The 15,431-nt window shown below is 40.9% G+C and overlaps 1 protein-coding gene across 1 annotated transcript in view; it reads right to left on the bottom strand.

Annotated features, from left to right (window-relative positions):
- ARHGEF28 (Rho guanine nucleotide exchange factor 28) overlaps positions 1–15,431 on the bottom strand; it is a 311,818-nt gene that overhangs the window by 127,242 nt on the left and 169,145 nt on the right. The window contains exons 8-9 of the mRNA XM_032848550.1: positions 12,671–12,723; positions 11,952–12,012 (exon numbers count right to left, since the gene is read on the bottom strand). Coding sequence (XP_032704441.1) covers positions 11,952–12,012; positions 12,671–12,723 — 114 coding nt within the window. The remainder of the gene's footprint in view (positions 1–11,951; positions 12,013–12,670; positions 12,724–15,431) is intronic.

Consider the following 15,431-nt stretch of genomic DNA (forward strand, 5'->3'; position numbering starts at 1 on the left):
GACATACCCACATATAATGTAAGAATATCCAAAACGCTAAGGACAGGAAAGTTGATTTTTTTTTTGAAGATTTTATTTATTTATTTGACAGAGAGGGAGAGATCACAAATAGGCAGAGAAGCAGGCAGAGAGAGAGGGGAAACCTGCTTCCCGCTGAGCAGAGAGCCTGATGTGGGGCTCCATCCCTGAGATCATGACCTGAGCTGAAGGCAGAGGCCCAACCCACTAAGCCGCCCAGGTGCCCCAGGAAAGTCGATTTCTGAACAAAGCAACATATTTAAGAATTACATTGGCAAGGTTTCCACCAGCTGTCAGAACAGCTACAAGTATCAGATGATACTTTTAAGGAAAAAAAAAAAGACTCTTGGTGTCTCTCTTTTTGTTTTAAACTTTGAAATCCATTGGCATAACCTCAAAGAAAAGAAGCAGGACAAACAGGCTAAATGTTTCTGAACAATGAATTAGGAGAAATTTTGACTCTATCATGGAGAGGCAGCTTGAATCCTGGGTGTGAGGGGTCTAGAAGTGGGAGAAGAACGGAGATGAGCTGCAAAGAGCAAGGGCAGAGGGACAGTCATGTGTCTTGTCATAGCCTCAGGAGAAAGAGATTCCTCAGGATGAGAAGTACCACGGCAACTGGGGAGAGCAACATCTACATTTTAGGTTTTTTTCTGCTAATGTTCCCATTCCCATTTTCCCAAACCTTCCCAAAAAGTATCTTACATGCCACAAACTTATTTTTGAACTTAATTTTTTAATCCATTTGAAAATTCAAAGTTCAGTTTACTGTTCTTTTTTTTTTTTTTTTTTTTTTAACATATAATGTATTATTGACTTCAGGGGACCAGGTCTGTGAATCACAGCACTCACCATAGGCTTGTGTATGGTCATTCACATGCATATAAGTGAACCAGGAGATATAAAAGGAGCAAAAAACTTAGTCTTAACATGAACTCAAATCTATCAATTCCAAAGTTCGGAGGCTAAAATTCCCACAAAATGTAATAGATAATCTCAATTTGAAATAAGGGGTGGCTGATCTTTTTTTTTTTTTTTTAAGGTTTTTATTTATTTATTTGACAGAGAGAGAGAGAGATGACAAGTAGGCAGAGAGAGAGGGGAAGCAGGCTCCCCACCAAGCAGAGAGTCTGATGTGGGATTCAATCCCAGGACCCTGAGATCATGACCTGAGCTGAAGGCAGAGACTTAACCCACTGAGCCACCCAGGGGCCCCAAGGGTGGCTGATCTTGTAATATATGCTACTAGAGTATCGTTACTTCTAGGCCCTCTCAATGAACAGATTAAGGAAATAGCTCCGTATGTGCCCTGACCTATTTATATACTTATCTACAAGTATTTCTATATGCAACCACACATATCTATGTTAACTAATCATGTGTGCATACTAATGTGGCCAACTCTAATTCATCACCACACAGAACATTCTAGCCTCCTCCCCTTGGTTATCTACCAACTCCCATCCACTCCAACATAAGGATAATGTCTATAACCCATTTGCTTAAGTATTCATTTCCAGTGCACTTTTACAGTAGTATAAAAATTGTTAACGTGTATACCGTGAGAAACAACTTCATCACCTAAAGGACAGTGCTTATGCACATTAATTTGCCCTTATTCTTACAGACGCTATCTCGTTTCCAAAGTTACAGAGGTCTGAAAATTTCACATCTCTTACAATGAGGAAACTCATCCATTTTTAGTAGTTAGATTATTTTGTCACATTCTGCCTCCATCAGAGGATCCTCCAACTTCAATTTTTTTAATTTGCACACATTAAAGTTTACTTGGGTGCCATAAAGTTCCCTGAGTTTTGACAAATGCAGTGCCATGGAACTACCATTAGAGTATCACAAAGAATACTTTCACCTCTCTAAAACAAACAAACAAACAAACAAACACCACCAAAAATCACTATAATGGGAATGTGTGCAAATGACAAGGAAGCCAACTGTAAGAATTCCCCATTGCCAAAGCTAGACCACTTCTCAACAACAAATAGAGCAGTGTTAAATTACTATGCAAAGTGTCAAATACCCATGAATGCATACTGACATAAATGATTGAAGAAACAGATGGGGAAGTCTAAGTCTCCCACATAGAAGAGTTTCCAGTTATTTATTTGCCCACAAGAAAGTATACAGAGGACACTCCATCCCTGAAGTATGGCCTGCACACCTTTCCAAAGAGTATGCAAAGAGTAGTAGGGAAGAGTAACTTTACAGTGAAGAAAGCTGACCCTACCTCCACCACTAATCAAGGTCATCATTAACAGTTTGAAGTAATGTTGATGGCATAAACCATTGATATGATGAAAATGGCATTCTACCTCTGTGGTATTCCTCCCAAACCCATAACCCCAATATAATAATGGGGAACACATCAGAAAAATAGCATTGTACAAAATATCTGACCAGTAGTCCTAAAACTGTCAAGATAATTAAAAACATGCAAAGTCTGAGAAATTCTCACTGCCAAGAGGAGCCTAAGGAAACATGGTAATATAATATGGTATCCTGGAGAAGATCCTAGACACAAAATGGGAATTAGATAAATCTAAGGAAATCTAAATAAAGTATGGACTTTAGTCAATAATAATGTATCAATACTGGTTAACTCATTTGAACAAAGGCACCATAGTATATGTTAATAGGGGAAGACGGACATATGGGAATTCTCCAAAGTATCTTTATAATTTTTCTATAAATCTGAAATCTGTTCTAAAAATAAAACTCAAAAAAAAATTTAAAGGATGAGACAAAAAGTACAGAATCTATTTTCCCTCGATGATGTTTGTGGAATTCATGCTAAAAGACTGCATCACCTTATCATATACACAGAATTCAAGTTATGCATAAAAGTGCACTTTCTTTTGCCAAAGGTATTATGTGAAGTAACTGTGTAGCTCTGACAAAGCTAATTAGACATTAAAAGATGTGCTGAAACAAATTTTAATTTTTCACAAACAAATAGTATCTCTTTGGAGTTAATAGGTTCCCAGGAGGCAACCCCAGTGAGAGGCTCCCATGTGCACCAGAGGGTAGGAACGTCTACCTCAGTGAGATCACAGAAATCTTATTGGCAGACAAATCTCAAGAGCATGGATGAAACCCAGCTAGCTCACTCAGTCTTCTACTTGAGTTCTCGATAATGTTAGCTTCACTCTATGATTTTTTTGTTATTTTGATTATTATAAAGAACCATATTTAGTACTAGATCTCCTGTTCAATTTGCGATGGTACCACTTCTCTATACATTAGCTCATACACATCCTTCCACAAAATCTCGTACTATGAAGAATAAATCCCATTTGGCTTTCTTGCTCATGGCTGAAGTAAGGGACCATATTTCTTTTTTTTTTTTTTTTTTTAAAGATTTTATTTATTTATTTGTCAGAGAGAGGGAGAGAGAGCGAGCACAGGCAGACAGAATGGCAGGCAGAGGCAGAGGGAGAAGCAGGCTCCCTGATGAGCAAGGAGCCCGATGTGGGACTCGATCCCAGGACGCTGGGATCATGACCTGAGCCGAAGGCAGCTGCTTAACCAACTGAGCCACCCAGGCGTCCCGGGGACCATATTTCTTAACAATGTCTTCTCAATTAGCCACTCTAAAAGATAAACCAACTTGTCCAAATAAATTGTTAGCTTTCATGCCTGGGAATACAAGCTCTAACTTAACTTCCCTGAAGTCCCTTCCAAGAGATTAACCACCAGTACTCAAAAAAGAGCAAGCCTAAACTCACATAAGCACACTTACACACTGATACCAAGCCCTGAACCCAGTGATTCTTCTGTGAGAGCAATTCCTTCATTAAATATATAGACACACTGGTATACTCAAGGATTTCAGCACAAGAAAAGGGGAAGAAATCTGTTGCTGGAATTTTAAACTTCTATGTAAAAATTTTAAATACTCTTTACAGAACATATATCCTATTTTTCATTTGTTTCATGTTTTATAAATTAGTAGTTTCCTTAATATTTTATTTTTGTCTGAATTTTATAATGTAATCATTTGACTTAAACATCAAAATAGAATCTTTCGGGATGGAGTCTATGTGATTTACTCATTCACTAAGCTAGTTTATTTGGACTTGAGGATCTCAGTTTGGAGAATCAATATTTAGAATTCATATATAATGAGGAAAAGATGGTTTCTTTAACAAATAATGTTGGGAAAACTGGACAGCCACATGCAAAGAATGAAACTGAACACTTTCTTCCATCACATACAAAAACAAACTCAAAGTGGGTTAAAGACCTCAATCTGAGACCTGAAGCCACAAAAATCCTTGAAAAGAGCACAGGCAGTTATCTCTCTGACATCAGACATAGCAACATTTTTCTAGTTATGTCTCTTGAGGCAAGGGGAAAAAAAAACAAACTATTGGGACTATATCAAAACAAAAAATTTCTGCACAGTGAAGGAAACCTCAACAAAACTGAAAGGCAACTTATGGAATTAGAGAAGATATTTGTAAATGACATTTCCAATAAAGGGTTAGTATCTATAGGATATAACTGAACACCCAAAAAACAACCCAATTAAAAAATGAGCAGAAGGGGTGCCTGGGTGGCTCAGTGGGTTAAGCCGCTGCCTTCGGCTCAGGTCATGATCTCAGGGTCCTGGGATCGAGTTCTGCATCGGGCTCTCTGCTCAGCGGGGAGCCTGCTTCTCTCTCTCTCTCTCTCTCTCTCTCTGCCTGCCTCTCTGTCTACTTGTGATGTCTCTCTGTCAAATAAATAAATAAAATCTTTAAAAAAAATTTTAAAAAAATTTTTAAAAAATTGAGCAGAAGACATGAACAGACATTTCTCCAAAGAAGAGATACATATGACCAACAGACACATGAAAAGGTCCTCAGTATCATTCATCATCAGGGAAATGCAAATCAGAAACACAGTGAGATACCACCTCACACCTACTGGAATGGCTAAAATCAAAAACACAAGAAACAGCAAATGTTGGTGAAGTTGTGGAGAAAAAGGAACCCTTGTTCACTGCTGGTGGGAATGCAACCTGGTGCAGCCATTCTGGAAAGGTATGCTTGTTCCTCAAAAAATTAAAACTCAAACTACACTACAGCTGAGCAATCACCCTGGTATTTACCTTGAAATACAAAAATACTAATTCAAAGGAATACATGCACCCTGATGTTTATAGTAGCATTATCTACATGGCCAAAATATGGAAGCAGCCCAAATGGCCACTGACTGATGAATGGATCAAGAAGATGTAGTATGTAAACACAATGGATTATTATCCAGCCATAAAAAAGAATGAAATTTGGGGGCGCCTGGGTGGCTCAGTGGGTTAGAGCCTCTGCCTTCAGCTCAGGTCACCAGGTCTCAGGGTCCTGGGATCGAGTCCCGTGTTGGGCTCTCTGCTCGGTGGGGGGCCTGCTTCCTCCTCTCTCTCTGCCTGCCTCTCTGCCTACCTGTGATCTCTGTCTGTCAAATAAATAAATAAAAATCTTAAAAAAAAAATGAAATTTTGCCATTTGCAACAACATGGATGGAGCTAAAGAGTGTGATGCTAAACAAAGCAAGTGAGAGAAAGACAAATACTGTATGATCTCATTCATACGTGGGATCTAAGAAACAAAATAAACAAGCAAAAAACCAAAACAAAACAAACAACCAAAGGAAAAAAGAGAGAAACCAAGAAAGACTCTTAATTGTAGAGAACTGTTGGTTACTGGAGGGGAAGAGGGTAGAGGGATGGGTGAAATAGGGGATGGGGATTAAAGAGTACACTTACCATGATGAAAAAATAAAACAGAAAAAAAAAAACCCCAAAATTTAAAATTCAGAGAAAAAAACCTGCCATCCCTCCACCTCAGTTACATTTCAGAAATTAAGCTTGTTTGTTGAATGAAAGCAAAAGGCGGTTTGGCTTGTACCATGAGTACAAACATCAGGCATCCTTTTAAAGCCCTTATGACATTAGTGTAAACCAAATTCCCTCCATCCCCAGCTGTGCTCCTGCAAGTCTGTTAAATGATTCTGAAAGCAAGTAACAATCATGGGATTCCTTCTTAATACTGAAAGGTGATTAATCTTTAAATGTTAATCATCTCATATAGGCTCAAATAGTTAGGAATTTCTCTCAGTAGTTTTTTCCAAAGTTTTACATTCCCCATAGACCTATGAGGATATTGATGACGATACTCATTCAAAATCTGCAAACCCAATACAAATAGGCTTCTTTACTTGCTTTTGCCATCTACTGCAATACAAGTAAAACCACATTTCCCCAACTCCAAGAAGATGGAAAACCCAGGATGTCAAGGATGATGTCAGCAAAGCAGAGCTCCCTCAAGGAAGTACCTCATGGTTCTCAACCTTGGGCCATAAGGTTGGGGATCACGTGGGGAACTTTTAGAACTCTTAAGTGTGGCTACACTCCAGACCAGTCAAACCAGATCTCTCTGGGGACGGACACAGGTTTCAGTAGTGGTAAAGCTCCAAGGAAATCCCCATGTGTAGGCTGAGTTTAGAACCATAGGTTAACAGAGTGCCTGTGTGACTCTTAACTTTAACTCACTTTGGTTTTACCTTTTTCACATTTGTGAGCTAATAACAGGCAGAGCATAAGACTCATGGTTTCATTAGACAGTAGAAACAGGAATTCCAGATTAACACAGTGTTTCTGTGTGTTTTTAAATCAGAAGAAAAGCAAAATGATACTCCACACCTCCATTAAGGCTTTGGTTTCTTCATGTGTTCAAGTTTATAGTATATATTAATCTAAAAATCCCATAAATCTTTAATTTGTGGGATAGAATTCTGCCAATAAATATTCCACTTGTTTAATATAAAGAACAGGGGCACCTGGGTGGCTCAGTGGGTTAAAGCCTCTGCCTTTGGCTCGGGTCATGATCCCAGGGTCCTGGGATCAAGACCCACATCGGGCTCTCTGCTCTGTGGGGAGCCTGCTTCCCCCCGCTCTCTCTCTGCCTGCCTCTCTACTTGTGATCTCTATCAAATAAATAAAATCTTAAATAAATAAATAAGTAAATAAATAAAATAATATAAAGAACAATGCTTTGTTCACCTTGCACAAGAAGAATATGTCCAAACAATGAAGCCACAAATAGAACAGGCAGAACACTGATGGTAAAAGACCCAGAGTTTGTAACACTTAGCAGAATTCCAGTAAGTCAGTAATTTCTTCTACCAAAAACAATGTTTAAAACCTTAGCAAGTATAGTAAGGAAATTTCATGGAAGTCAGCAGAAGGAATACAAGTCCCAAATAGCTTTGAATTCCCCATGGTCTTGAGATGTTTCTCCATTCCTAGCCCCAGCCCCTTTATTTCAAAATCAAATCACTGATAAGCTTGGGCTTGTGGTAAAGAAATGAAAACTGCCCCTCCCCACCCCAAGGAATCCATAGAAGATTCTGTAGCCTGGGGCATAGAGAAAGATCTGCCAAAAATCAGACTTCAAAACTTCTTTTTCAGAAGGTTGAGAGCTCTGCTAAGTTCCCTTCTCCCTGACATTTTTAAATATTCCTTCATGTTTCATTTAACATTCTTGAAATCTCAACATAGATACACATGTGTTATTAAATAACAGCCAACAGAGGGCCCACTTCTACTGACATGGGTCCTAGATTTTTTTTTTAATTTTTATTTTTTTTAAGATTTTATGCATTTATTTGTCAGAGACAGAGAGAGCGAGCGAGCCCAAGCAGGGGAAAAGGCAGGCAGAGGGAGAAGCAGGCACCTTGCAGGACTCGATCCCAGAACCCTGGGATCAGGACCTGAGCTGAAGGCAGATGCTTAACTGGCCCCAACACCTACTATCGAAAAGATTAAAAGATTTTCTTTTTCTCATGTTACATATAAGTAACCAACAGTAATAGCAATGAAGGGACCCAAAGTATTAAAGAATAATTGGGGTTTGAACTGAAAATTGGGTCAGTCTATAAAATCAAACAATACATATTATAAAAAAAAGAGATTTTCTTCTCACTGATAAATACTTAATGACAAAATCTAAGACATTTTCCCCTTCTTCTTAGAAAAGTAAGCCATATCTTCTGTAGAAAAATGTACAGAATCAGTTTAAGCTACCTACTGAAACAGAACTTACTTATGGCATATCATGCTAAATAAATAAAGCAGGACACAAAATTCTATTGCTTACATGATCACAACAATGTAAAAAATAGATGCACCCAAAAATACTGGTAGGAAATACAGAAAGTTTAACAGTAGCTTCTTTGAGCGGGCAAACTATGAGTGTTTTCTCTTTTCCTACAGTTTCTAAAATTCCCAATCTTATTAGTTGAGCATTTATTGCTTCCACAACTTAAAAAGATTATTTTTTCCATAATTCTTATTTTGATACAATATTCTATATAAAATCTTCTCTGGCCCACTCTCTGCCAGCCAAACCTGGGGTAGTAGATTTCAGCCGTGCTTCCTGCCCAGAGCTGCAAGGTACTGGGACTTCACAAGCACAGAACCAGGATGCCAGCCAATTCCATCACCACCTCCCCTCATGTCTCTACCTCCCTCCTATCTTGCCCCTTGAGAAAAGTCAAAACGTGCTCACATGGTTCTTGTTTTAACCAATCTATTTCACCAATCCTTCATTTTTTTCCATCCCAATAGTCACACAATGTACAGCAATAGGTAGGTAAGTTTCAAGCCACCTTTTGTCCAATGCAGGACGTGGTGGATAAATTATTGCAGGAAAATCAACATTGGTAGTGTCACCAAATCTGGTCTGATACACATAACTTCACTCACACGCTGGAGTATCACTTGCTAAGAAAGCACGAGGGTCACCTTCCAGGAGCTTCTGTAATTCACCTGCCACAATGGCACTCTTGTTTCCCAGTCCTCAAGGACAAACTTAACTTTTAACTGAATCTTCATTTCAAACGAGGCACACAGTTCTACTTTTTCAAATTCAACCCTTTCAAAGTAGAGTTTACAAGACAGCAACATCTCAAGCCATTTGCCACTTGGCTGACCCAACGATGGTTTTATGTATCTTCATTTACAGGTGGGATTCCAAGAAGGCAGCTGAAGCTCACCATCCCTCCATATTCCTACAGCTGCCCCCTTGCTCGTGCTTGTGTCCACTCCCCTTCTCCTTGGCGCAGCATTTGTAGGGGCCCACTACTGAGCTTCTATTTTTTAATCCTATTTAGTCCTGCAGACTTGAGCCAAATGGACCCTTTCTTCCTTCTTCATTTCTCTACTGACCCATCTCATCTATGTTTTCTAAATTCATAACCTCCAAATGCTCGGCCCTCTCTCTCCATTGTACATGCCTACAATGTCAAGGAAACACACAATGAGAAGTTCTGGTCTGCACTCTCATAGCACCAGTACTGGATCGCAGGCCTTCAACTGATATTCTCCCCTTTGAGGCTCTTCCAGCATCCACAGAGAGCAGAGCCGTCACTCCTGCATGTCCCCTTACTACTCGCTGAGGTGGTTCAGAGGCACTGGCTTGGATGAGCTTACTAGCTGTTACCCACCCAAGACATCAGCTCTGCGATCAATAGTGCTTTTCAGTGTGTGAACTAATGGCCAGTAGGATTTTTAATGCTCCTGGTGGTTAACAATACAAAGGGAACTTCCAGGGTAATAAACTAAAATTATAAGTTAATTCCTCAGCCACACTAATCACACATCACACACACAGTAGACATACGTGGCTACCGGCTACCATTTTTAATAGTACAGATATAAAAAAAGTTATAATGGAACAGCACTGATGTTGTTTATGAGAGCATGCTAAACCAACGTCATACCATTCTGAATAATACAAGTCAGCAAAGAAATTAACCTCAACCCCACATTTATCAGCATGTCCTTGGAGACCGAGTGGAATGTACACACACATAAAATATCACAGCAGTTTAGAAGTGGCCTTGTGGAAAAGCTGTTTCCATTTCCAGAATCCAGAATATCATCCAACTACTGCTCACTGCCTCCTGTCTTGTTCTGTTCCAGAAGATTCTTTTAAAATCAATTACCATTTTCTTTGCATTAAGTCAGGTAACGTTTTTTTTTTTTTTTTAAATTTATTTGACAGACAGAGATCACAAGTAGGCAGAGAAGCAGGCAGAAGGAGAGAGGAGGGGAAGCAGACTCCCCGCTGAGCAGAGAGCCCGATGCGGGACTTGATCCCAGGACCCTGAGATCATGACCTGAGCCGAAGGCAGAGGCTTTAACCCACTGAGCCACCCAGGCGCCCCCAGGTAACTTTTTTCAATCCAAAAAGATTAAATGAAGAAAAAAGCCAATGTTAGCCCAAGGAACAATCATTCGTGGCTCTTTTCATAACTCGCCGGGGATTAAAGTCACAGGAGTTTGTCTCAAATCATATATTATGGTCCTCCTCAGACACAATGATGCTACTAACAAAACACACTGTTTCAGTCAGGCTACTACACTCTCCTGACCATGGGCCTTCCTGCCCAGCAAATGTACCAGTTTGAGAATGGAGTTTTTAACAGTGAAAATTAAAATCGTCCTATGTAATACTTGTAACAGCCAACACTCTTCCCCCACCAGCAATTTGTCTCGGTAAACATTCTTCAAAGCCAACATTCCTCGGGGAACGATGCAATCTGTAGATGAGACATCCTGTATGCGTGAGCAACAGCTCTGCTCCTGGATTTAATGGCCTACAAGAGTCATTCAAACAGAGGTGTTTGCTTTCATTGCTCCTTCCTCTTCCCCTCTTCTGGAAGTACATTATTCCCCTTACCTTATATAGCAGAAATGGTAAAAGTGTGCGAATCACCTGGTGGAGTCCAAGTTTCTATTTCAATTTCAGTATTAGTACCTCGTTTAAGGAGGTTGGGCAAACACCACTGGCTTGGAGCCAAGCTACCAGCCACACAGTCAATGGACGCTGATGGCGGTGCTTCCTCCTCACCCTGCTTTATTCTTCATGATACCCCCTGCCATGTTGTCACTGCTCTGCCTGTGCCTGCCAAATGTGCCAAAGACACTCCACTGGCCTCCAGTGAGACCCGTGTGCCATGAGCTTCCCAGACCCAGCACCACCCCCACTATTAAACTCACCCTGGGGATCGTCTTGGTCTTCCCACCTTTTACATCAGCCTGAGCACTCCTCCACCACCACCACCACCACCCCACTCACTTCCACTCAGCCCCAGAGGTCTACACAGACCACCCACGGGCCCACAGGAGACATCAGCTGATGGCCCAGTTTATGTGCCTCCAGCCTCCAACAGCTTCCTCAGGTTTGAACTCAAAGGGAAACTATGGGGTCCAGATTAGCCCCCGAGAACTAGCAAGTGGCCAGGGAGCTCTGGGGAGATGTCCTCAGGAGATGTGACCTAGAATGCGTGGGCAGATAAGAACGTCCAGTCCTGGGGAAAAATCACTGTCACCTTGCCAAGGGATCTCCTGGTGCCCCAACCCACACCCAGTGACAACATCTGGTCCTTCCTTGGTGTCATCTGCTCAGCTCCAAGGGCGCCCCCAACTGGGCATCAAAATGGGATAGCAGTAAGCCTGGGGTTTCAGGAGGAAGGGAGTTAGGAGTCTCAGTTCCACCACCTGCTGTCTGCCAGGAGCCTCAGTCACTTCACCTGAAAATGAAGCTGGTACCTACCTCAGAGAAGTTATGAGGTAACTAACACAAGACTAGTCCCAAGACAGAGTTCGGCTCAGAGGTCAACTGGTCAGGCAAAGCCTTTATTGCTTTTTCTCGATTTGTTTTTCAAAGGATTGTAAGTGAATCCTCAACCCTTGAACTCAGAGTATTTTAACTGCTGCTGCAACAAAAATGTATCTGTGTTGGTTTCAAAAACTAGACAAAGTTCCCAGGAAGGAAGGTTTTATTTTAAAATTTCTTTTCTTCCAGTCCTCTTTATACCCAGGACTGGCATACTCTGAGGAGTACAGGGGAAAGTGCTCTTTTGGAACATACCCAAATCTAGATGGTCCTGGTCTCCGTGTTCATTTGGTTGAACCACCAAGTTTTCCATCTGCTGGAAGAGATAAAGTCAGGCAGGGTTTTAACAAAATTTACTTATGGGCCCCAATTCTGTTGAGTTTTATCAACTCATGAAAAGCCACCTCAGAAAATATCAATGAAGACATGTCACATGTCTCACCACACATCAACAAAACTAGTCTTGTACTTAATTTGTATTATTCAAGAGCTACAGAAAGGGAAGGACCTGCCCCACAAGGAAGCCCTCCCGAGGTCCTTTCTTCCCAGAGGCCGTCTCCCGGGCATACTCCTGCAGCCACACTGCTGGCAAACATCTGGAGCTTTGCATCTTTAAAGAAAAACTTGTTTTGGAAAATGTGTATAATCATCTTGCATATACAAGTACAAACCAGAAAGACAGCCAGCTTGGGTCATAAAGAACAGAGACTGAAAATTCAAGTTATTCTGAAACTAATGATGTATTTTATGGTGACTAAAAAAAAAACACATTTTTTTAATTTTTAAAATAAATAAAAAAGTAAATAAAAATTTCAAGTTATTCTGAACGTGACATGGTCTACCCCGCTAGAGGTCTGTTTTTTATTTTTTTGTGGGGGAGGGGAAGTAGATTTTTTTCTTACCACTAGATCTTCACTTCTACAGCAGCTCTGGGGGGGAAGTTCCAAAGAGAAAGAGGGACAGAGAATCCTTACCTTTACATTCTCCTTTTCAGGTGATGATCTGCTGGTTGCCAAATTCTTAATCTCTGCAAAAGGAATGATCCTCATCAGGATCTGATAGGAACTTTCATTTAAAAAAAAAAAAAAAAAAAAAGGAAAGAAAACCCAAAAAGTAGACAACAGTTATACATGAATTGCCCCAGGAGCTGTCTGTGAGGAGCTAGCCTAGATTAGGCTTCTTAAAAATCAACTCTCCACAGAATATGTGACAGCCCAGCTGCCACACTCTGGTAATATTTATGTGGACCGAAAGGTAAACAAGCCCAGGACCTCTTGCAGGAAATCCTGAGGAAAAAAAAAATCATTAAATCAACAAATGCCCCTGATTCAAAAGGAAGGCTGCTCACAGAATAAAGGCTCTTCAAAATAGCAGAGATTTTAAGAACATGACTGGTACCTACCTGAGGATATTCCACATGTCTAGTTCCTCAAATACCACAGATTTCATGTTTCAAAAGGGCATAATTCATTCCAGATGAGGTCTGGCCTTTCCTCGGACATCCCTGTAAGTCCGCGACACCAACACAACCCTTTGGCTCCCACCGCAGAGACTGTTGGGCTGAGCACTGACAGGCCCCAAGCACACTGGGTACCCTTCTTCTGAATAAAGGCTTTCCTGGAAATATTAGTGGTCAGGATGTTCCAGGCTAAACAGGAAGGTTCATTTAAGGGGTATTTTTCTCCAGGTCTGGACTGGTTCTTTTCCCACTGAGTTGCCCATTAATAAGAGCCACTGTTGTTGATATTTAACCACCAAAAGCAGGTTTGGGGCTGGGGAAAATAAGCACTGGACACTCCTAGCAAGGGCAGATAGCTAAGAACTTTACCAACAAGCGTACAAATATACACTATGTGGACCCAAGGACTCCTCTGGACCCCTCAGCTGCCCTGCCTAGTGCCAATTCTGGGGAATACCCCCTAGTTTACCTAGATAGGTCCCCACACCGCTTTGCCAGTCAATTAACTGAAGTTCAGACCTCCCGGTGGATTTATTCAAGCTCCCCTTATTGCCAGGCACCAAAGCTAGGAGGTTCACTCAAGTCCTTGCTTAGAAAAAGTGTAAAGTACTTCCCTGACGGGTCATAGTAAGGCAAGGATAGAGCAGAAGAATCAACTTTCTCACTGTCCTGATGTTTTTTTTTTTAAATGTGCATAACACAGCCATCAAAAGAAACGAAATCTTGCCATTTGCAACAACGTGGATGGAACTAGAGGGTATTATGCTGAGCAAAATAAGTCAATAGGAGAAAGACAATTATCATATGATCTCCCTGATATGAGGAATTTGAGAGGCAATGTGGGGGGTTGGGAGGTAGGGAAGGAAAAAATGAAACCAGATGGGATCCAGAGGGAGACAAACCATAAGTGACTCTTAATCTCACAAAACAAACAGGGTTGCCGGGGGAGGGGGGTGTGGAGATGGTGGTTGGGTTATGACATTGGGGAGGGTATGTGCTATGGTAAGTGCTGTGAAGTGTGTAAGCCTGACGATTCACAGACCTGTACCCCTGGGGCTAATAATACATTATATGTTAATTAAAAAATAAAAATAAAAATAAATAAAATGTGCATAACAGAACCTTGGCATTTACCAACAAATAATGAGGTATTTATTCTCCACAGTTTACTGCTCTTGAATCTATAATCCTTATTAGCCCCTTAGTTCAAAATGGAACAATAACAGCTTCAATTTCACATGGTCCTGTCAACTGACGTCAGCAGGGATTAAGGACCTGCGGACACCCAGCCTGGGCAGCTTCGGCTCTCTGGCGCCCCCATCTACCTATAAATGCACATCCCACACAGGGCCTCCAGGTGGCAGCAGAGTAACGTTTGCAGAACAACGCGGCCGGCACTGGGAATGCCAAAATGAACCAGCTTCACCCTTCCAAAGCCTGCTGCTCAGGTGCCAAAATGCAAAACCCTAATGTAAAGCTCTCTGCCCCATCGCACAGATGCAGACATTGATGGGAAGCCTCTATAGAACATACGAGGGATTTTGTTTTGAATACACATACCCAAACCCTAAAAGTTGGCTAGGTGGGGAAAAGAGCGCCAAGATGGTGAAGAAAGGGAGGGTAACGAGAACCCAAGTTTCCAAAGAAACTTCAACCTCAACAGCAAGAGAGTCGCACACATTTTTATTACACTACTGTAAAATACCCCTTTTAAAAAAGCTGTTCAGGCCACATGCTCTTGAATTTAGGATTCTCCATTTCTAAAGAATTATGTACCTAGAGTGTTGATGAAAAGAAACAAGACATTTTGCTCAAGATTGTGCTAATGCAGAAGGCCACAGCAGCTGAGAAAACCTGGCTTGCAGTAACAGAAGCAGTGTCACCATGGCCCAGCTTCCTGCCACTCTCAAAATATCACTGTTTGCACACTGTCAGCCTACAGTTTTCCATATCATCTACTGCATTTTTCTCTTGTTTCAGGTATAATCTAATTAAAGGCAACTTTGCCACAAACTATACCAGAGAAGGCAAGTGTTTATAAAATTTGTACTTCATCACTTTAAAAATAGCTTTCCAAGCTATTAAACCTTTATGCGAACATTATTAAAAATATTCGTGACAGTGTATAGATTCAGAGTAATAAAGTATCTTTAATTAATCTGGGACAGCACACAACTACGTCCTAGAGCTTTTAAAGAACTGGGAACTCATTCGACCGGAGTTTAATCAAATTGCTCTAGGAGAGTTTCTGCTAAATGACTAGGATCCTTTTACAC

This window comes from Lontra canadensis, unplaced genomic scaffold (genome assembly GCF_010015895.1).
Source record: "Lontra canadensis isolate GAN:19392208 unplaced genomic scaffold, GSC_riverotter_1.0 scaffold4, whole genome shotgun sequence".
In the NCBI taxonomy this organism is placed as follows: Eukaryota; Metazoa; Chordata; class Mammalia; order Carnivora; family Mustelidae; genus Lontra; species Lontra canadensis.